At 41.8% G+C, this 23,477-nt stretch overlaps 1 protein-coding gene across 2 annotated transcripts in view; it reads left to right on the plus strand.

Moving 5' to 3' along the window:
• NCKAP1L (NCK associated protein 1 like) overlaps positions 1 to 23,477 on the plus strand; it is a 123,563-nt gene that overhangs the window by 50,776 nt on the left and 49,310 nt on the right. For both annotated transcript variants that reach the window (XM_087956525.1, XM_087956524.1), the window contains exons 13-26: positions 723 to 855; positions 1,707 to 1,788; positions 2,426 to 2,484; positions 6,736 to 6,881; positions 8,191 to 8,323; positions 8,952 to 9,071; positions 10,167 to 10,306; positions 15,044 to 15,175; positions 18,560 to 18,778; positions 19,205 to 19,335; positions 21,430 to 21,527; positions 21,924 to 22,017; positions 23,079 to 23,161; positions 23,322 to 23,402. In XM_087956525.1, coding sequence (XP_087812651.1) covers positions 723 to 855; positions 1,707 to 1,788; positions 2,426 to 2,484; positions 6,736 to 6,881; positions 8,191 to 8,323; positions 8,952 to 9,071; positions 10,167 to 10,306; positions 15,044 to 15,175; positions 18,560 to 18,778; positions 19,205 to 19,335; positions 21,430 to 21,527; positions 21,924 to 22,017; positions 23,079 to 23,161; positions 23,322 to 23,402 — 1,651 coding nt within the window. The remainder of the gene's footprint in view (positions 1 to 722; positions 856 to 1,706; positions 1,789 to 2,425; positions 2,485 to 6,735; positions 6,882 to 8,190; positions 8,324 to 8,951; positions 9,072 to 10,166; positions 10,307 to 15,043; positions 15,176 to 18,559; positions 18,779 to 19,204; positions 19,336 to 21,429; positions 21,528 to 21,923; positions 22,018 to 23,078; positions 23,162 to 23,321; positions 23,403 to 23,477) is intronic.

Genomic DNA, 23,477 nt, shown 5'->3' on the forward strand with positions numbered 1-23,477 from the left:
ACATGTATGCATAGGGTCATTTATAGTTCTGTTGTTCTGCCCATGCTAAATTGTTCAGAGTTCATCGGCTAAGCTTGGGAAGTAAATGCTCCACTTTAGGGTAGATTTGCGTACTGGAGGCTGCAGCAGTTTTTATACCATACCATAAACAACCCTGGAAACAATAGATAGGAGATGAACTGAATTTAATTATTGGAAAATTTATTCTATTGAAAATCATCTTTTAACTTTTGGATTGTAATGCAATCTTCATTCCCTTGCATCTTAGCTAATTGCCAGGTTTAAAACAAATTAAGAAGCATGCAAACCAAGCACAAACCTAGCTTTTGCATGTGGAAAAGATACACAAACTCTGCATACAGAGAAGGCAAGATCAGGCACAGAGAGAGGCAGCATCTGCATGGGAATGTTGGCTGTTGGGGAACAATTGGTCTGCCCCCTTACCCACTTTGTGCATTCCTTGGCTACCAACTTGTGCATCTGTTCGTTAAGTTGTTCACATCTGGGCACAGCATGGAAAAGGTTAGGTGGACCGAATATTGTACTGTAGTTCTTTCAAGACGGTGGAGTTTTGTAGTAAAAGTCTGAACAGTTTGGCAGATCTCTTTGTTGTGTGTTTGTGTGGGGAGCTGGTATTGGCAAAAATCAGCTTTGTAGCATCAAAAAGAATCTCGGGCAAGACTGCTATGCTTCTTCCGAAATCCTATTTATTTTCCTCACAGTTGCTTGGCTGAGCTGCTGTTTCTGATGGAAAGACTCCGCAAGTTGCTTAAACAGCACCAAAATATCATTCAGCGGTACCATATACAATATTTGTCACGCTTTGATGCCCAGGTGCTTGGTGACGTCATACAGGTATGGAAACGGCATAGAACTGACAGAGTCAGTGTCATGGTGTATGGGGGATTGGAGCAGGACCCAATGAACAGCCTCCGTCCTAAAGAGAGAAAAGATTGGATAGAAAAAAAGTGAGAACATGAAAGAATTTTATGTATTAAATTAAGTATTAAAGTCACTGGCTGAGTGATTTTGGGCCAGTCACTCTCTCTCAGTCCAGTCCACCTCATAAATTATTGTTGTGGGGAAAATAGGAGGAGAAATGAGTATCAGATATGTTTGCTGCCTTGAGTTGTTTATAATAATAATAAAGGTGGTATATGAACAAACAAACAAACAAATAGTTAAGGCATGAAGTTAAAAACCAGAAGATCATGAATTCTAGGTTTGTCTTGGACACAAAGCCAAATTGAGTGACTTTGGGCCAGTAACTTTCTTTCAGACCTAGGAAAGAGGCAATGACAAACCAAGAAAACTGCAGGGATTTGTCCAGACAATTTATGAGAATCAAATACGATTGAATGGAAGAAAGAAAAAGTATCTGGATGCTGGCAAAAATCTTTATCTGCTGTCAGAGTGGATGAATTAGATGAAATCAGTCCTATTTTTTCAATAGAAGGGAAGCTGCTTCACAAGTCACAAATTAGAAAAGGGAGTCAGCAAAGCCCTTTAAAATGATTTCTTTGTCTTGAAGCATCTGTTACTTATATTAATGGTTGCTTCTCTTTCTGAAGACACTTCAGGAGAGATACAGCATTAAATCGGACAACACAATTCCTTTAAATAATTGCATGCAGTAAAGTTCAGTGTAAACAAACCACCGAATAACAAATTGTTGTCTTCACTCTAAGCCCTTTTGTTTCATGCAGGACCTGACTGTGTGCCCTGAAGAGGAATCAGTGATTATGTCAGCTTTTGTCAACACACTCACATCCCTGACTGTCAAACAGGGTAATTACATTGTCAGCTAGAAGTTTCTGTGTCTCTTTTCTCTGCCCTCATGCAGAAGGTTCATACTTCAAGAGGTCTATATAAACCTCCCCCTACAAGAGTAATTCAAACATGGTGCCAGAAAAAGGTTTGGGATTTTATAATAGGCACCTATTATGGACGCTGTGGCTTTGCTTCGTATGCACATTACCTCATCGGGTAGGGAACTATGGCCCTTTTATGACCTGTGGACTTCAATTCCCAGAATTCTTGAGCCAGCATTCTGGGAGTTGAAGTCTACAAGTCATAAAGGGGCCATAGTTCCTCACCCCTGCCTCAGATACCAAAAGACACTTTGTTTAGATTTTCTGTAGGTTTTTCTTTTTATCTGGTTAAACTGTCTTACATATGTTCAAAAGGGACTGATTGAATGCTGGTAGGACTATACCAAAACTAAGGATATGCAACCTCCAGGAGCGAAGTCCTTATGTAGTCTGTAAACTGCTATGGAGAGAGCTGTGCACAGCAAACAATTCATTCATCAGCAAAACCTCACTCTACTTGACCTTGAATTTTTTTTTTCATCCTTAAACAGTAGGAGAAAACCCCTGAGGCTCTTTCAATAAGTGTTGTCTTTTTTCATGCTTGTCTTTTGCAGTTGATGTCAAGGAGAAATTTGAATTCAAGGGACTGCGATTAGATTGGTTCAGACTACAGGTAAAAACTCTCCAGTCGCCTTTTCTCCCTTTTCTTCCCGTTTCTCCCATAATGGCTCCTAGGATGTTTGGAATATTTTAGGCCCTGTTAGGATTTTGTATTGCCTGTAGCTCTCATCTATTCATTGGGAGTGAGTAACGGAGAGCTGGGCTGCACATTGTGCTCGTCACACAATGACAATTCTGCCGGGCAGAGAAGGAGAACTTACTGGGTAGTCCCTCTTCTATTTATCTTTTCAAAAAATGCTTTCTCATCTCCTGCTACAGACTAACTCAAGATACAGCATTATCTCTTTCCTCTATTTCAAGGTCAGCCACCTGTAGCAGGGAGGATTTGATATATGAGCTAATACTGTTTAATATAAACTTTTAGTAGCTGATAAACAAGAAAAACAAAGAAAAACAAAGCAAGGAATGGGCTTAATTAAAAATATGAGTAATTGGAATGGTAAACTAGATAAGCTTCGGAAAACTTCTAAGTAATTAGGTCCAACATAAATCTAATTCCCAGGAAAAGAGGCTCCCCACAGTTTTGGGAAGAATGTTCACTGTCTATTCACTTTGATGACCAGGTACTCTTTGGATGGAAGGAACATGAAATTTCATTCTGTGTTCATATCCCTCATGGCTGCTTTGTTTTTCACGGGTGCTATTTTTCACTTTCACAACCCTTGCTTGTGAATAGCACTAGCACTTAGACTGATATACCGCTTCATAGTGCTTTACAGCCCTCTCTAAGCTGTTTACAGAGTCAGCATATTGCTCACAACAATCTGGGTCCTCATTTTACTGAGAATCAAACTTCTGGCAGTTGGCAGAATTAGCCTGCAATACTGCATTCTAACTAGTGCACCATCGCGGCTCTTTTTAACATTTCTTGTTTATATCATATTTTGCAATTGAAAGCTATTATTATTATATTATAATTTGGCCTCAGTCCAATAATCAGCCCAAGTGTTTAATCAGCATTTTTATCCATCTATCAAGGCCTTCCCGAGGACTGGGGATAGGCAGATGTTGTTGTTTGATGATGTTAAAGGTATTGTCACAGAATGTAAGCTCTTCCAAGTATTGCTGCCTTTTGCTATTGACTGATGGTGATATGGTCAATGACAAGGGCGTTCAGGTGGGGTTCCACATGTTTTCAGAATACATTCAAGGTGCCTAGTATTGTTGCTTTCTTTTGCCCATAATCAGTTTACTTCTGTTTGCAGGTCTTCGTGTTTTGTGATTTTCTCCAGTTTTTTTTCTCTTCTTTCCTGCTATCTCCTGGTATTGCAGTGTCCACACCCAGAAATTTTTGGACCATCTTATCAACAGTTTTTAAGTCTGGGGTGTTGCATGGCAGATGATGATGATTTGCTTTGCTTGGTTTGATAAACTGTTTTGGTCCTTACTTCGTATGCATGAACATTGCTTTCCAACCTACAAAACTACTGCCAGACTTCACTGTGCGCTCCTGACCTGTCACTCAAGATCTGGCTATGCCAGCAAGCCTGGAATTGGAACAGTGTTGGGATTCAAAAACTTTTACTACCAGTTCTGTGGGCGTGGTTTGGTGGGCGTGGCATGGCTTGGTGGACATGACAGGGGAAGGATACTGTAAAATCCCCATTCCCTCTCCACCCCACCAGTGGTGGGATTCAAAATTTTTTACTACTGGTTCTGTGGGCGTAGCTTGGTGGGCGTGGCAGGGGAAGGATACTGTAAAATCTCCAGACAGGGGTGGTATTTACTGGAACTCTGAACTACTCAAAATTTCCACTACCGGTGCTCCAGAACTGGTCAGAACCTGCTGAATACCACCTCTGCACCCCACTAACCTGCTTTCCAGCTCTGTTTGTTTATTTATTTATTTATTTGTTTGTTTGTTTATTTTGTCAAGCGATTATAAGATTACAGGTATAAGTTTATACAAAGTTATGAGTACATGAAATGGATACATATAAGAAAAATAAAAAGAAACAATAGGACAGGGAAATTAGGCACGTTAGTGCGCTTATGCGTGCCCCCTACAGACCTCTTAGGAAAGGGGTGAGGTCAATAGTAGACAGTCTAAGGTTAAAGTTTTTGGGGATTGGGGAAGAAACCACAGAGTCAGGTAGAGAATTCCAGACATTGCCCACTCTGTTGCTGAAGTCATATTTCCTGCAATCAAGTTTGGTGCAGTTTACTTTGAGTTTGTATCTATTGTGCGCTCTTGTATTGTTATGGTTGAAGCTGAAATATTCATTGACAGGTAGGACATTGCAATATATAATTGTATATACTATACTTAGATCAGACTGAAGGCAGCATAGTTCTAGGTTTTCTAGGTCTAGAATTTCAAGTCTGGTGGCATAAGGTATTCTGCAACGAGTAGAGGAGTGGAGAACTCTTCTTGTGAAATATTTCTGGACTTTCTCAACTGTATTAATATCAGATATGTAATGCAGGTTCCAGACTGATGAGCTGTATTCAAGTATTGGTCTAGCAAATGTTTTGTATGCCCTATTAGTAGGTGATATTACCGGAGAAAAAGCTACATAGGATTAGGTTAACGACTCTTAATGCCTTTTTGACTATGTAGTTAGTGGGCTCTAGCACTTAGATCATTTGAGATGAATACTCCAAGATCCTTGACAGAGTTTGGATCATCAACAAGGTCTTGACTATTCAGCTTGTATTTTATTTTCTGATTTTTTTTTGCCAATATGTAAGACAGAACATTTATTTGTTGAGATTTGAAGTTGCCATTTGTTTGACCATTCTGATACATTGTCAAGATCTTTTTGAAGGGTAGCAGTATTGTCTGTGGTATTGAACAGCTTTACATCATCAGCGAAGAGAACACAGTTGCTCTTAATATGATCAGAGAGATCATTTATGTAGAGTATGAAGAGAGTTGGTCCTAGAACACTGCCTTGGGGACACCACTATTGACAGGTACAGAATTTGATAGGACGCTCCCAATTTTGACCATTTGTTGTCTGACAGGAATGCTTCTATCCAGTTATGCAGTTTTCCAGAGATACCATAAGATTTTAGTTTTAGGAGTAGTTTGTCATGTACCACTGAATCAAAGGCTTTACAGAAGTCTATGTAGATTGTGTCTATTGTTTTGCTCTGATCGAGTTGTGTAGTCCATATGTTTTTGCAGTGTAAGAGTTGCAGATTACATGATAGTTTTTTTTCTGAAACCAAATTGCTTATTGGAGAGTAGGTTGTTTGTCTCTAAGTGGAGGATAATGGATTGGTTAATAATTGATTCCATGACTTTACAAATGACACAGCATAAGGAGATTGGTCTGTAATTTTCAACTAAGCTGTGGTCTCCCTTTTTGAAGATGGGGATGACCATGGCTTGTTACCATAGGTTAGGCAAGGAGCTGGTCCTGAAAGATTTTTCAAAGATTATGCTTAGAGGTTCGGCTATAGCTAGCTTTTTTAAGAAGTAGGCACATATTCCATCCGGTCCAATAGATAGAGATGGTTTTAGATTACGCAGTGCTTTTTCAACATTGTCTTCTGTAAAATCGATATGTATTAGATCATTGTAGTTTTTTGTGGTTCGGCTAGGAAATACTAGGCATGATCCATTGCTGTTTACAAATACTGAGCCAAAGAATGTGTTTAAGAGGTTGGCTTGAATAGTGTCGTCGTTGCGGTCTTTACCATTAGGTCCTATCAGGGGTGGGATGTACCTTTAGTTTGTTGTTTACAAAATTGTAGAAAGCATGGGTGGAATTGGTGCATAGAAGGTTTTCCTCTTGTTTAATATGATAATTGGTGCATTTAGTCTTTATCTGGTGGTATAAATTTTTGTATCGGCTTTTGAAGTTGGCAACGTGACCAGATTTGTTTTTCCTCCAGAGTGATCTCTTTTTGGATTGAAGTTTCCTTATTGTTATGGGTAATCTGTTTTTTTGTTTTTGTTTTGGGAGTTGTTGTTGATACATATAGTTTGATGACTCTTTTGACTTCAAGTAAAAATATGTTGTAAACCATATGCAGTAAAGCATATGAAATGGTATACAAATCTGTTTTTTCCCCCTCAAAATATTACATTGCTCTATAAAGCTACATTACATAATCAAGATGATCAGATAATGGGCATATGCGTGTAAGTTGCCCTACCATTCTACCATTTATATCAGTTATGTCCTATTCTGATAATTTAAGTCTTAATAATGTTAATATTATTATTAATAATAATAATAATAATATTAAGCACTAAAGATAGTCCTCAATAATGAGTTCTTTCTTCCATCAGGCATACACCAGTGTCACTAAGGCTCCATTACAACTGCGGGAGAATCATGATCTTGCCAAGGTGATGAACCTCATTGTCTTTCATACTAAGATGCTAGACTCTCTGGAAGAGCTCATAGTGGAGACATCCGATCTCTCCTTCTTTGGGTATGTATGTAGGATAGCAGGCGACAATGCTGACCCGTACAACAGATTATATATATATATATATATATATATATATATATATATATATATATATATATATGGATCTTTGGTTATTCGGGTTTTCTCCCGAATTGGAAGTATCTAGGCAACGTTTCGATGAAGTCTCATTCATCATCTTCAGGCTTCTGTCTTCAGCTCTGTGCTTCTCAGAGTGATGTGAGTTTGCAGCTGCTTCTTCCTTTTAACTGCTAGTGGGGGTGTGACTTGATTGGTTGGGGGCTTGGCTGTGTTCTGATTGGGTGGGGGGGTGTTCTCATTGGTTGGGGGTTTGGCTGTGTTCTGATTGGTTGGGGGGTTGGGCATGTTCTGATTGGCTGGAGGTGTGTTCTGTTCAGGTGGGGGCTTGGTTGTGCTCAGGTTGGTCTTAGTTACTGGGGGATTTGAGCTGGTGAGCTGTGATCTTGCTGTTTGGCTTCGAGTTCGTGGTCGTATATATTTATATATATATATATATAAAATATATATGCAGTTTTCTTGGCAATGTTTCGGAACTGGTTTGTCCTTTTCTTCTTCTACAACTGAGCGAGAGGGATTGGCCCAAAGTCATCCAGCTGGCTTTGTGCCTAAGGTGAGATTAGAACTCAAAGCCTCCTGGTTTCTATCCTGATGCATTGCACCAAACTGATTATCTTACTAAAAGGTCCTTAAAACTGATTGGATGTAGATAATTGCTTGGAAAGCTTAAAGAACAAGGGTTTAGATTCTTGCTGGACAACCCCTGAGTCTGGCTTAGGTTTGTAACCAGAGGAATCATTAGCAGCAAAGCTACCAATGAGAGGATTTTGTTTGTAGCAGCAACCCATCTATACAGCTTCTTTTCTTCAGGAGCGATCTCCATTCCTGATTCATTTTTAAGCCTTTGACACTGTTCAATTCTTTAACAGTTAAGTAGGGATAGGGTTGTGTGTTTTGCTTTAGGTGTTATTCATAACTTGTTAATATGTTTTTGTTTTTATGCCAAACTACATGAATGCTTTGCGGGAGGGAGAAGTGGGTGAACATTTCTTAAATAAAAAGTCAGGAAAGTACCATCTGTTGCTAATTGCCTTGATGGGATTTTATTCAAATTACTCTTTTAAAAAAAAACATTAAATATAATATCATATCATTGGGAGCATTATCCTTTTTAGTAATTGTATACGGTATTCATCATACCATTCATTAGAAGAATGAATGGAAAGGAAACATGTGCCTTAAGGTTGCTTGCTTCCACTTGTTTGAGTTTCTTAAGTTTCTATCTCTTTGACAGTTTCCACATGCGTCATTTGGAGAAGTTATTTGCTGCCTCCCTAGAGGAACCATCCATGTTGCGTTATGTCATTGTCTTCCCACTTCTGTGTGCTGATTTCATCAATGCAATCCATCCAATGTGCCCCGAGGAGGTGTGTACATTTTTGACTCATGAGAAAAAGAAAGACAAACAGCTGGGTTGAGAGGTTCTTACCAGCCTACATAAGCTTGCTCTTTCTGCCCTTTCTTATAATTTCTATTGGCCTACCTGGTTTTAAAAAGTAATGTTCTGTACATATTGTATTTTCAATTCCACAACTAGAAAAAAAAGTGTTTGATCATGTCTACAATGCATACACAAACCAGAAAGTTCCAGATATTTTATCTGAACTATATGTGTGATTTAAGAAGCTATGCAAATGGCAGTCTTTTGAAGAGTATGTAGTATGGAGAAGTAAGATAGCAGTGGTGGTTAACCGTGGTTTTAACTGATTGTTATTATTATTGTTGTTGCTGTTGCTGTATTTTATTACAGTAAGCATTAAACTCTTATTAGTAGGCAAGATATAAGGGACTAGATAAATACATAATTTTTACCTTTTGAAGATCAGCACATAATTTAAGATATGAACCTTATCATATTCACTAGGAATCAAGCCCTATTGAGGATAATGAAACCTGTTTTTAATGAACAAATGCTACATTCACTTACCCAAGGATCAACAATCGTAATACACAAGCCATGTAGTGAACTAAGGTGATTTTTGATCCCTATTCCAGTATCCGCATCTGCGCACCTGTGCCTTGGCCCTATGCAACAAAATCCTGGAAGAGATTGCAAAGCAGACTTCGAACTGCATCCTTGATGCTTGTGCTGAACAATGTAATCTGAGCGAGCAAGTGAGTAACCCAACTCCATACGGGATGCTGAGGATCAGACCCCAGAGGTAAACCATGTACAAGAACTCTGAGAAGGCATACTAATCTGCAAGATGAAACAAGATTGATCTGAGAAAGATGGAATATTGGAATAATATTGTAGATTATCTAAATTCTGGTCCTTTGAAAGTAAGATTAAAGCATGTCTTTTTTGCAACACACTAGACCCCATGTGCACTTCTCTGGTCACTTTCTGGTCGAACTGAGGAATAGAAATTATGGGTGGGGTGGATAGGTATATGAATGGGGCTATGAAGGGCATGGGCTAGATTCTTAGTATAAAACAAAAAGAAGGCAGCTTGAGGAATGGGTTGGATACACATTTGATTCCAATACAGGAGAATATTTGTAGCTCAGGGTTAAAATGAGGGGTCCTTAATGCTCTCTGAGCTTGGTTGTTTTACTTGCAGACAAACTAGGTAACATCATCAGTACTAGTAATCGTCAGTAATATTACCTAGTTTGGGTAATAAAATGTCTGCAAGAAAACAACTAAGCTTAGGGAGCAACAAGAACCCCTCACACATTTGATTGACAAAAGTACTAACTGACTAAGTACTAAACTAAAAAGTACTGGCCTAACTAAGCCTTAGATGGCAGCCTGGATTTACCTGAAGATCAATTCACCATGTTGCTGGTTACATCAAAGCATTTTGGGGAGATGGTTGATGGGACAAAGCAAATGTTTGATACTTTTGGGGGATTACTGAAGCTTCACATAGCTGACTGATAGCTATGGTTTCCCTGATTTTATTAATGGGTTTTCCATGCCGATAGGATAAAAGCTTCTTCTTGAAGGTGATTTCCCAGTCCACCACAACCAATCATGCCATATGCCCTAACTCTTTACCCAGTGGTGGGATTCAAATTTTTTTACTCCTGGTTCTGTGGGTGTGGCTTGGTGGGCATGGCAGTGGAAGGATACTGTAAAATCTCCAGTCAGAGGTGGTATTTGCCGGTTCTCTGAACTACTCGAAATTTCCGCTACCGGTTCTCCAGAACTGGTCAGAACCTGCTGAATATCACCTCTGCCTTTACCTTTCTCTTATCTCCCAGCTCTTACCCAAGCACTGTGCACCCACCATCAGCAAGGCCCGAACCAAGAGGGCTCAAAAAAAAACTTCCAAAAAGTTAGAGCCAGAAAGGGATAAACCTGGAGCAGAGAGCATCCGGAAGAACCGCAGTCTGGTTACAAAGTAAGATTATAACATTCAAATCGTTTATATTTCTTAAACTAATTACCTTTTAGAAAACATTGAACCTGATGGTTCTGTTATAAGAGAGCATATAGATACCCTGAGATGTTAATTTAATCCTGAATATATCCTAATATATAACCCTGAATTAACATTATAATAAATATACTGTAATTTGTATAATCCTGAATATAATCCTAATATATCCTGAAAGGATTTTTCATCATGATGCAATTTCTAAAGATGATCTAGTGTTTTCAAGAAGATTGCATATGCTAATTCAGAACTAAGTTTGTTCTGTATTTTGTTTGTAAGTATGTATAATCAGAACCAAAATAGATATGATGAAGGAGATACACTTCTTCATGGGAAAGGAGGGGGCTATATATTTTTGTGCTTTTAAGGTGGGATACGAGATATTTTATAATGTATAAGAGAAGTTGGATATGGCTTTCCTAATGGAATGGAACTAAAATTGGGGCTGTAAATAGTCTTGAATCAGGCTCTGAGGACTCCAGCTTCATTGGTACAAAAGAGCACAAGAAATACAAAAAGCAACACAAATGGAAAGGAGTGTACAGTAGCGATATCAACATCCAAGATACATAAAAGATGTTTCCTATTTACAAGAACTCCTAATACTATGAGATGGTGGTAGATCAGCATTCCAGTTATTTATCAAGTCAGAAGGCTAAAGGAATTAACGGAATATCTAAAGAAGTGAGGCGGGCAACAGAAGAAGTGTTAGTCTAGGTCAGGGGTGGGCAAACTACGGCCCGCGGGCCACATCCGGCCTGTTGGTCTGTCCAATGCGGCCCAACCCTGAAAAAAAATCGCTGCCATTGGTCTGTCCAATCCGGCCCGCCCCTGAAAAAAAATCGCTGGGCGTGGCCTATTGCCCTGTGCCGCGTGGCCCCCAAAGCTGCAAAACAGTGCGGAGCGATCTAGGGGTAGGAAAGAAAAGAAATTTGCAAAGGCCTCGGCTGGGAGTTCGAAATCACCTTTGAGTGTGACCTCTCCGAAGGTGAGTCCCCGCTGATCCCCCTTTTTTTTCCGGGGCTTCCAGGCTTAAACTTTGCAAAGGCAAAGCTTGCAGTCTGGAGCGTCTTCCCGCCGAGGAGCGGGAAGGGTTCCACCCGGCGGGCGGGGTGGGCTGCTTGGAGCCACCTAAAGCTAGGCCGCTGCTGGTGGACCCTTGCCCTGCCTTGGTGCCCTGTTCCCTGGCTCGGCGGTCCTGCTCGGGCGGCACTTTAAAAGCCTGCTCCCAGCACCCGAGCAACTTCCCAGCAACTTTCCGCTTCGTTTTAACTTGCGGGCGCTCGCACCTGGCCCCAAGCCGTGCGGCGGAGGGGAAGCCAGGCGGGCGGGCAGGCGGGCTGCTTGGAGGAGGCGACCCGGCGGCGCTCTGGGCTTCCCCTCCGCCGTGCGGCTCGGGGCGAGGCGCGAGCGCCTGCGAGTTAAAACGAAGCCGAAAGTTGCTGGGAAGTTGCTCGGTTTTCCGGGGCTTCCAGGGCTTTGCAAAGGCAAAGTTTGCAGGCTGGAGCGTCTTCCCGCTGAGGAGCGGGAAGGGTTCCGCCCGGCGGGCGGGGCGGGCTGCTTGGAGCGGGCTGCTGTGCGGCTTGGGGCGAGGCGCGAGCGCCTGCGAGTTAAAACGAAGCCGAAAGTTGCTGGGAAGTTGCTCGGATTTCCGGGGCTTCCAGGCTTAAACTTTGCAAAGGCAAAGTTTGCAGGCTGGAGCGTCTTCCCGCCGAGGAGCAGGAAGGATTCCGCCCGGCGGGCGGGCGGGCGGGCTGCTTAAACTTTGCTCGGGCGGCACTTTAAAAGCCTACTCCCAGCACCCGAGCAACTTCCCAGCAACTTTTGGCTTCCTTTTAACTCGCGCGCGCTCGTGCCTGGCCCCGAGCCGCGCGGCAGAGGGGAAGCCCGGCGGGTGGGCAGGCTGCTTGGACGAGGCGACCCCGCGGTGCTCCGGCAGCAACAACAGGCAGTTTCGCCCGGGCTCCGCTCAGGTGTCCGGCTGGGGCTGTCAGGAGTTGCTACCGCCGGCGGAGCTTCGTGCGGCTCCAGTCCCGCGTTGCCTTGGGAAGGAAAAGGCAAAACTAGGAGCCGCTGAGCCTGAGCCTCCGGTGCCGCTGCTCCCGTTGCAAAGCACTGCCGCGGCTCTTCCTTTTTGCCTTTCCTTTCCCGAGGCAACGCGGGACTGGAGCCGTGCCGGCGGTAGCAACTCCTGACTCAGGGGGCCTCTGAGTGGAGGGAAGGAGGAGAAGAGGGGGGAAGGGTGGGGGCGATTCCCAAAAAATCTTGTGCTGACCCGGCCCGTCTGTCAAATTTTAAAAGTCAATGCGGCCCCCGAGCCAAAAAGTTTGCCCACCCCTGGTCTAGGTCAATGGTGGCTAATCCAGAAGGCAATGCGCGCAGCCTCTCCAGTCCCCTGCGCACGCACACACAATTCCCACTGCCCCCTTACCTGCACTGCACCTCCCAGCTGATTTTCAGCCCATTTGAGGCCTTTTTCAGCCTGCCAGAGGCTTGAGGGATGCCTCTGCAGGCTTTGCAAGCCAAAAAATGGGCCCATTTCATCACTTCCAGTGTTTCTGGTAATACAGGAAGTGACAAAACGGGCCTATTTTTTGGCCTGCAAAGCCTGCAGAGGCATCCCTCAAGCCTCTGACAGGCCGAAAAAGGCCCGAAAATCAGCTGTGAGTCACGCGCATACACAGTGAGGTAAGTTTGCCTGGGGCTCGCATACCCACACAAATGGCTCTGCGTGCCATCTGTGGCATACGTGCCATAGGTTCGCCATCACGGGTCTAGGTTGTAACCAAGTTATGTCAGCAAATCTGAACAATGACACAATGCCCATCAGGTTGGAAGAGATCAATCAATATTGGTACCCCCCGCCTCCCCTCCCCCAAAAAGGAAAAAGAGACTTTACAGAGTGTGCAGACTATTGCACCTTGTATTTAATTTTGCATGCTAGCAAAAATAATGCTTAGGATCCCTTCGGAGCAGATTAGAGCTCTACATGCCAGATGTTCAAGCTGGCTTTAGAAAAGGCTGAGCAATAAGAATGTTATTGCCAATACACGCCAGATAATTAAGTAAGCCAAAGAATATATACAGTATTTAAAAAATCAGTATCTGCTTCATTGACTTTCAAAAGCTTTTGATTGTGTTGATCATGTCAAGCTGTGTAATGTACTCAGAAGAATGGGAATCCACACTTCTCATGTGAAACCTATATAAAGATCAGGAAGCCATAGTACAGACAAAACATGTCAGAGCAGATTGTCTCTATATTGGTAAAGCTGTGAGGCAAGGCTGTATATTCTTCCCTTATTTATTCATCCTGAATATTTATTAAAGGAAACTGGACTGGAAAAAGATTAATGTGTTTTAAAATTGGAGGAAGGTCATTAACTTGCACTTTGCTGATGACACTACCCTGAAACCTGAAAATACAAAGGAACTGCAAGTTCAAGTAATAAAAATAATAGAAAAGTAATAAAAATCTAGACGAACAGTGAAAAAATGGGCCAGTAAAGATAAACAAGACCAAACTAATGACAATGGTAGGATACCAGCCACAGAACTGACAATGAAGACATCACAGTGGTAGATAGCTTCAGCCTTTTAGGATCAACCATCCTAAGGGAACAAGCAGCCAAGAAATACAGAGTAGAATTTGGTAGGGGAGCCATGAAGATCTTGGAAAAGATATTCAGAAGTCTACATACCTAGAAAGATCAGAACAGTCCAAGCCACATAACTCTCTGTGACACTCTATAGATGTGAAAGCTGGACTTTGAAGAAGCAGAATGGGAAGAATACCAGGTACTTTGAAACATTGGTGTTGGAGAAAACTCCTGAGAGTAGCATGGACAGCCAAGAAAACCAAAGAATGGATCATTGAAGAAATCAACTCAGAGTTTGAATGATCCTACTTCAGATACATCATGAAAGACCTAGCCCTCTGCAGAAGGGCATATAGCTAGGAAAAGTAGAAGGGATGGACTATAGAGGATGATCAGCGGCAAATGGGATAAACTCAGTTACATTGGCTATGGGTGTATGTTGCAGGATCTGAAGGACTAGGTTAGAAATAAGACCATTATAAATCAAATCTGTGACTGCTAGGAGTTACCACTGACTTGATGGTATGTAATCAATCAATACAGGGGAAAGGAAACTTTTCTTCCTAAAAAATAAAATAACAAAATTAACAGAGGAAAAAAAATATATATAACAATTGCTTGTGTGGCACTTTTTTGACAACTTCTTAAAACAGCGGCACCTTTTTGTGGATCACATAGCTGTCCTCTGCAGCTATAGGTACCCCAATCCCAATGCAAGACACATTTGCAGTTTATGAATTGTTGATGTGCTACAGGTGTGCCTGCAGGAGTTCTGAAGCACTTTTTTCTCTCTTTGAACCTGAAACTTTGCGCAGCTATTCTGTTTATATCTGCCAGCTACCCTAAATAATCTTGTGAAAGCATTTAGGAGCAGGCTTAGTGGAAGAAGAAATAAGCTTTCTCGAAATATATTACTAATATTTCCAAAGTGTATTGGACTCAAAGTGGTATCTTCTGGAGTTGGGTTAACCCAAGCTTTCCCCAGATCTTTACTCTTTTTTCCCTGCCCTCCCCTGCTTCTTAAAAAAAATGTTTTGGGAAATGCCTTCTATATTATAAAAACTCTGATCCATTCTGTATCTTTTTTCTTTTCTTTTCCCAGTCTAGACAAGTTGCATCTGACCCTGTCTGAGCTTTGCTGGACCATAAACCAAGCAAACAGCATTGTTGTCTTTGAGCATATAGTAACTCCAGTGGAGTATCTCAGTAGCCAGCTGGAGATCCAACTCAGCAGGTACAGGAAGTAATGGGATATTATTGCCACGTGGGCAGGGTGGTTTTCTAGAAGTGGACGTGCCAGCTATAGCGTTTGCATGTTATTTTGAAGAATGGAAAAGGTGGTGGGGGGTAAGAGGACTTCGAATTTGACAGCTTTAAGACTTGTGGATTTCAACTCCCAGAATTCCTCCTCCAGTCATGTTAGCTCAGGAATTCTGGGAGTTGAAGTCTACAAGTCTCAAACTTGCCAAGTTTGAAGAACCTTGATGTAGGTCAGGGGTGTCAAACTCAAGGCCCGGGGGCCAGATCCGGCCCGTGGGGTGATTAGATCTGGCCCGCAGGGCCACCCTGGAAACGGCGAAGGACTGGCCTGCGGTGCCTCTGCCAGCAAAAACAGAACTCGGGTGGGCTGCACACAGCCCTCTTGAGCTCTGTTTTCATTGGCAGAGGGTTACTTACAGGAGGCCGTTGCAGCCGAAAACAGAGCTCAGGAGCCTGTTTTCTCTGGCAGAGGGTTCGGGCCACCACAGGCACCCCAACACGAGTGATGTCGAGCTGACCACACTCACTATGGGCACGCCCATTCTGGCCCTCTGAGGTAAAATACAATTCTGATGCGGCCTTCAATAAAATTGAGTTTGACACCCCTGATGTAGGTGATAGTGTGGGTCCCATTCTGAATTTCTCTGAATTCAATGAATTGAGCATGATCTGCCTCCCTTCAACCTTATTAACTCTCCTATGCATTTAATACTTGGCATGCCTATGAATTGAATGGCTGGATTTACTAGGGTGCCTAGATCTGGGTTGCAAAAACCCAGGCATCTGCTAGACGGATGCGTTAAGATTTCTATACAACATTAGTTTGCATGTTGTGTTAAATCCTAATCTGGTGTCTTTATTTCAAAGTCTTTTTAAAGACTCTGAGTGACCTAGGGCAAATTACCAATGAAAACAAGGTAAACCTTTTACAATATTTCTTTTGTTTGTCAGCAGTCAAGTGTACTGAAGCATGTAGGGAGACCCAGTATTGAGTTCTTCAAATGATACCATAATTGAATACAGTGTAAAATACTGTTCATGCAATCATTTAGATACTAGTCCATAGTTTAGTAGGGAGCCTGCCATATGTGGGTCAGGTGTTCTCACTGCTTGCTAAAAGTCCTGAACCCAGTTAATTATGGTTTAAATTAATGATTAAAACAGTGGCTTGGAATGTTTTACGCTTTTTTAACAACTGTATACATTATAGATTTCTTGCAAAACTTTTTTTTAACTACCTCTTTAACAAAGTTTATTTTCAAGGTTGACTCAGCCTTCCATCCTTCCGAGGTGGATAAAATGAGGACTCAGATTGTTGGGGGCAATAGGCTGTCTCTGTAAAACAGCTTAGAGAGGGGCTGTAAAGCACTGTGAAGTGGTATATAACTCTATGTGCTATTGCCAGGGGTGGGATTCTACTGGTTCACACCTATTCGCTAGAACCGGTTGTTAACATTCTAAGCAGTTCGGAGAACCGGTTGTTAGAAGAAATTACTGGCCTAATCCTGTAAGGAAGGCAGGAGGGAAACATTCTGGTGTTGCTTACAGAAACTGCCTCTCCATTAACCCTTATTACATTCTTGGCAGGACTAGACTGTCTCGGGAACTTCTCTGGAGTTTTTTTCCCCCTTCTTTGCTGGTACTTTGCTTGTGTGGAGTGACCATTCAAAGTTACAATGACACTGAAAAAAGTGACTTATGACTGTTTTTCACACTTACGACTGTTGCAGCATCCCCACGGTCATGAGAGGCCAGGCGAGGAGATGCGTGCCTCGATGTGAGTGATATTGAGTTGGCCATGCCCAGCCAATAACATGACCACCAAGCCACGCCCACCAACTAAGCCACGCCCACAGTACCGGTTATTAAAAAATTTGAATCCCACCCCTGCCAGAGAGCTTTTGCTATATAATCCAGATGATGTTTCTGCCTGGAACTTCAGACTGGCTATTGCCTCCTTCTGTAGCTCTTTAAATAGTAGAGCTGCATCTTCTTTACCATCTGTTGGATCGCTCTATTCTTACCAGAAATATATTGTGGGAAACAATTGTTTTGTTTTGACACCAAGGTTTTTTATTTAGATAATTGTTTTGAATTGCTTTTGTTTTAGATACTACAAATAACAGCATATTATATTTATGCTTGTGTTTTGTCTTGCTTTGAGGTGAGCCCTTTTAGTTTGAATTAAAGTGTATTGGTAGACATAGCAGACAACAATGAAATGCCACTTTGAAGCTTATGTGAACCCTCTTAATAAAAATGACCTGCAAATGTTTCAGTCTCAGAACTGAACTTGCTAGATCATGAAAATGCACTAAATATCTGTTAATCGTGAAGAGAAGCTAAGCTAACTTGTGCAGGGCAGTCAGTAATGCAAAGGAGAAGAACCAGAGCTCTATAAGCCACACCATCCATACCTTGTTGTTATTCCTACATATGGCTTGTTCAGCCAGATGATTTAAGTCTCCTTTGGTAGCTAACATTTAAAACTGTAGATATTTTTTTCTTGCTGTTACCCCACCCTCTCTCCATAAGCAAATACCTAATCTATTTCCAAATGCACTAGTAGGCTTGGCTTGTGTTCCTTGGACAGAAACTTTAACCACCCATTCCCTTTGCTCTTTGCTGAGGCATTCTGAGCTATATAACATAAGCTATATAACAGGGGCTGCCACAGGGAGGAAGGGGTCAAGCTATTTTCTAAAGCTCCTGTAGGCCAGATAAGGAATAATGGATGGGAACTGAACAAGGAGAGATTTAACCTGGAAACAAGGAGAAACTTTCTGACAGTGAGAACAGCTTGCCCTCGGAAGTTGTGGGAGCGCCATCACTTGAGACTTTCAAGAAGAGATTGGACTGCCATTGGTCAGAAATGGTGTTGGGTCTCCCACTTGGGTGGGGGGTTGGACTAGATGACCTACAAGGTCCCTTCCAACTCTGATTATCTGTATCTAACAGAATATAAGGCCTAAAGATGTAGCTGTGTTGGTTGGCTTGGGACTCCAGTGGGGGGCCAGTGCAATGGAGGTGGTTGATTGAGTAATAATAGATCCCACCTCCCCTCTGCCCACCCCTATGTGTTTTTGGTTTTATTGTTTGTTTTTAACTTTTATGTTTTAGATTGTATGTGTTTGTAAGCTGCCCAGGGTTACCCTATGGTAAGATGGGTGGCCAATAAATTTAATAAAATAATACAATACAATACAATACAATACAATACAATACAATACAATACAATACAATACAATACAATAAATATACTGTCCTGCAGAATTGTGACTTGAGGGTTGCAAGTTGATATATGTATGTGTGCTTTTGTTGTTGTTGTTTCTCCTTGTTTTCTTGATCTTGCCCATAGATGTTTGGCGCGACTGGTAAAACCAAACCCAGATTCTCCAGAGATAGTGCGTCCCACAGAAGTATTAGCAGGCGTGCAGGCCTATGCTACTTTCCTGGTGTCCCTGATGCATCGTGTGGGAGTGGATACTTCGCGCGTCCTCCGTGGAGTGCTCCTGCAGCACACCCAGCCACTGGATGCAAGTGGGGAGCAGACCATCACCACGCTCTATACCAACTGGTATGTGGCCGGAGCATAATGGTGACCTGCATGGAGAAAATACTGCTGTACAACTGTAGGTCCCAGGGACGCTAAGGTCACTCTTACTATCTCCTTGAAATTCCAAGAGTCATATTCTCTGAGATATTCATTAAAAAAATTCTTCTTGAGACTAGAGACTATGCTGAGGGTTGTCTACGTTGAAAATAATACACTATTTTCAGGAATGGATAAGCTGTTCCTTCTTCCCATTAGTACATTCTTATAGAAAGAGGGAGAAAGGATATTATGGTTGTGAGCTAAATCTTTCTTAGGAAGACTTTCTTACTAATAAGGTTTCCTGGCTCTGTCATTTCCTGTTTCCATATAGCTGCCCTGCAACAAGTTTAAGAAAGTTGTACTTAGTTGTTCTTAGATGGAATAAATTTTTGCGGCATCTCTTCCCAGGTATCTGGAGTCACTTCTACGCCAGACAAGCATGGGATCCATTGTCCTTTCGCCTTTAATGCAAGCCTTTGTCAGTGTTCCCAAAGAAGGGGAACAGATCTTCAGTGCTGAAGAATTTTGTGATGTCCTAGGTAGGTGTCAAAATGCCTAGACTGAACCATTCAGAATTGAGTTACAATGGGGGTCACCTTATTTGAATTTAATTCCTAGTGTTCGTAGATGAGCTGATAGATTTGAATTGTATTGTTCATTAGAAGCTGTGGCAAATTTTGAGTATGAAGCAGAGAATCCCTATCACCAGATAAAATATCCTATATCACCAGGCTTGAGATTTTGGACAACCTTGAACTACACCGCCTACAGTTAGACTTAAGCGTAGCACACAAAATTATCTGCTACAATGTCCTACCAGTCAATGACTACTTCAGCTTCAACCACAACAATACAAGAGCACACAACAGATACAAACCCAATGTAAACCACCTCAAACTTGATTGCAGAAAGTACGACTTCAGCAACAGAGTGGTCAATGCCTGGAATGCACTACCTGACTCTGTTGTTACATCCTCTAACCCCCACTCCTTTAACCTCAAACTAACCACTATTGACCTCACCCCATTCCTAAGAGGTCTGTAAGGGGCATGCATAAGTGCACCATCGTGCCTACTGTCCCTGTCCTATTATCCCCATTCGTACCTATTTCCTGTATTCTTACTCATGTTTATACTTATATTTATTATCTTGTATGTGATTGACAAATCAAATAAATAAATAAAATAAAATAAATAGAATAATGGAGGAGGAAGAGGAGGAGACAAACCACTTCCATGTTGTTCATAAGCAAACTACATGGACCAGCAATTAAGTTTAGTACTAAAGTATTCAGAACCAGGACAGCATCAACACAGGGAACTTAACATCCAGCCATCCCTTTCAAACATACACTCTCACAGCAATATTACAAAGATTAAAAATTACATCCTGGCCTTAAATGTAAGATCTTAAAGACACAACGTAAAACGAGACAGAAACACGTGCTTTGTGCATGAGGCTCCTGGTTAGAATGTTCAGTATGTCATAGAATTTGGATCTTAGAACAATGGAAGTTTTACAGTTCTCTCTCTCTCTCTCTTTCTCCCTCCCTCCCTCCCTCCCCTCTCCCCCCCCTCTCTCTCCTCAGCAGTGGCAGATAGTAGGAAGGAAATGGTTTTTGGCTGTTTCTCAGTCAGTTAGGAAGCTAGGGGTAAACTTGGGACATCATACCAAACGGAGAAAAAACTGCCTCCTAAGTCAAAGTAGATAAAGGTCAGCCCATGGGCCCTCTGTATTCTTCCTGCCTTTTTCTGAATATCTCTGAAGCTTTCCAAGACTATGCCAATAATTTCTGTCAACAAAATGTTGCAAATCAACAGTGTCTTCAACAACAAAAGTAGCACTAGCACTAGCAATAGCACTTAGACTTATATGCCATTTTATACTGCTTTACAGCCGTCTCTAAGAGGTTTACAGAGTCAGCACATTACCCCCAACAATCTGGGTCCTCGTTTTACCCACCTCGGAAGGAGGGAAGTCTGAGTCAATCTTGAGCCTGGTGAGACTCGAACTGCCAAATTGCTGGCAGCCGGTGATCAGCAGAAGTAGCCTGTGGTACTGCACTCTAACCATTGCTCTACCGTGGCTCTTAAATGATCGTACCTGCAATGTGTTAGCTGATCTCGCCTTTAAGTTAATGGGTATGAATCCATTATATATTTTGGTGGAAGGCTGAAGCTGCAGAGAGGTATAAGTACTGGTTTAAAAGGGGGAGGGGCAGTACTGCATTCTAACCACTGCGCCACCATGGCTCTTAAGTAACTATAAATATAGGACAAATGCCCACTCAATTTAAGATGATTATTTCAGTTAATTATCTCCATCCGAGACAAGCATATTGAAAAATCTGGTCCTGGTCTCTTGTGTGAGTTGTGTTCATCATTACCAGTGCCATGTTGTCTTGGCTATTGCTTCTTTTTAAAAAAAGGCCTCCAATAAGTTAAATGAGAAGGCTGAGATCTCTTGCAATTTCTATAACCAGAAGAGGATGAATCAACATCTGATGTCTCCTTTTCCCTGATGCCTATAGGAGAAAGAAATCTTAAAAGATTGACCCTGCTGTGGCTGTTCTAAGTATGCCTACTGTACTATTGTACTATAATAAAAATGAATTCCTTTTGATTTCCTTGCAGAAATGAGAGCGTTGGCTGAACTCCTTGGTCCTTATGGAATGAAGTTCCTAAGTGATAACCTCATGTGGCATGTCACCTCACAGATGGTAGAGCTAAAGGTATAAAGCTCAGTGGAGAGAACAGATTGGAATCAGCTATTTTCTTACTTATTCTGGGCTCACGAAACCATAATATAATTTATCTGGTTTGAACAGAGTTTTTTGTGAGTCCCCTGCCATTCCTCACAGTGTAGAACAGTATATTAAGTGAGCTGGCTGGTCTAGTTAGTCAACAGTGGCTTTATGTGGTGCATGAAACCTGCCTTTCAGATTAGAAGAAAAGGCACTGAGCAGAAGGGTCTGGTTCTAGAAATTCTGCTAAGTTTCTCGGGGAGAGATTTGAAGATTGGCATATGGCTATTTCTCAAAGCAAACTGAGAAGCAGGCTGCTCAGGATAAATTTTGCACCGTCTCCAGAGTCGTCATACAATATCACCAAAGTTTCATTCTTTCCAGGAACTTGTGACTGAGAATATGGATGTTTTGGTTCAGATCAGATCCAACTACTGCCATCCAGAGCAGATGGCAACGTTAATGCCCCGCCTATCAGGTAATGGTTCTGTACTTCTTGTTCTCTGCCTCAAGTATTCAGCGGTCATTGGTGAGGCAAATAGTGAATTCAGGATTTGTTTGTTTTGGGGTTTTTTAAAAGAAAAACAGAAAGCACAACTAAAGAAGTCAAATCTGTTTTGACTCTGGGTTTTATTACTGATTTTTAAATGTACGTTTTCGGACCAAATCTTAGAATGGATGATATTATGTCTCATTTCTCACTGTTTTGATAATCCCAATATTTTAGAGATAGTAAATTCATTAGGTTTGACTCACCTTTCCCCCAAGAGCTCAGGATAGTGAGTGTAACATTTCCACCACCACTTTTTCTCACAAGAGTTCTGTGACATAATGTGAGATAGATTGTGACCACCTTCAAGTCACCTGGGGACTTTTTTTGTGTGTGAATGTGGACTTGAAACAGGATTTTCCTCCTCCTATAGCCCAATTTACCAACTCTTTAGTACAGCAGACTGGAAATTGGATGTGGGGACAGAGCAAATTATGATGGCATAGTTTTGTCATGCATTACAGCATATTAGGCCAGCTGTCTGGATATATCCTAAGACTAACTAATATATTTGGGTAGGTGGGGGGGATGAGGAGGGAATGGAATGGAATAGAATATTTTATTGCCAAACTTCTGTGCAGAGTTTTCCACAAAAGTGGTTTCAGGTTCTAAATATAACTGACATCATTAGAAACTTACCAGCAGATGCAGCCTTGTAAAAGTTCCTGCTGTTTTAGACACTGGTTCTAAATATTGCAACTGTGTTGTACTCTCATTCTAAGACTGTTTAGAGTAGACTATCTTGGTTTTCATAGAAATAACTCAACAGCTTCTGTTGATCTGGGATAATTTGTCCCATTTGGATGCCTTCTAAAGGTATTTATGGAATGTCTATCATTCCCAACTAGTGTGTACTATGATCAACTGGGTGATAGGGATTATAGACGTTGTACTTCAAATACAATCACACACAACATCTTGGGATAAGCTAAGCTAAAGGTCTTGGGGCTCCTGGAAGATTGTATCTAATCACAATCTCTTCTGTCTAGGCATAGATAATGTTCTAAAAAGGATGACAATTATTGGGGAGATTCTGTGGTTCCGATCAATGGCACAGGAGGGACTTCAGGAGGTAAGTGGTGGGGCCCTGATATTTGTCCACACACAGCTACAAACAACGGTCTGCTCCTTGCTTTGTTTTTTGGTGGAGGGAAGGTAATTAAATAGGAGCTTGTAAGCAAAAAGGGTAGATCCTATTTGTTGTCTCACCCCTTGCATTCTAACGTGGACAGGTTTTCAGCAACCATTGCCCTTTCCTGATGGGACCCATTCAGTATCTGAAAGAATTTGTCAACCCTGAGATGGACATAAAGGTAAAATTGTCAATGTTTTTCTTTCTCATCTTGTATGAAGCGCGTGACCAGGAGGGTTCATTCTCTGCACTTTCT

This window comes from Notechis scutatus, chromosome 2, assembly GCF_049901735.1.
Source record: "Notechis scutatus isolate UNSWTSFEM ecotype Mainland chromosome 2, rNotScu1.2, whole genome shotgun sequence".
NCBI classification, from domain to species: Eukaryota; Metazoa; Chordata; class Lepidosauria; order Squamata; family Elapidae; genus Notechis; species Notechis scutatus.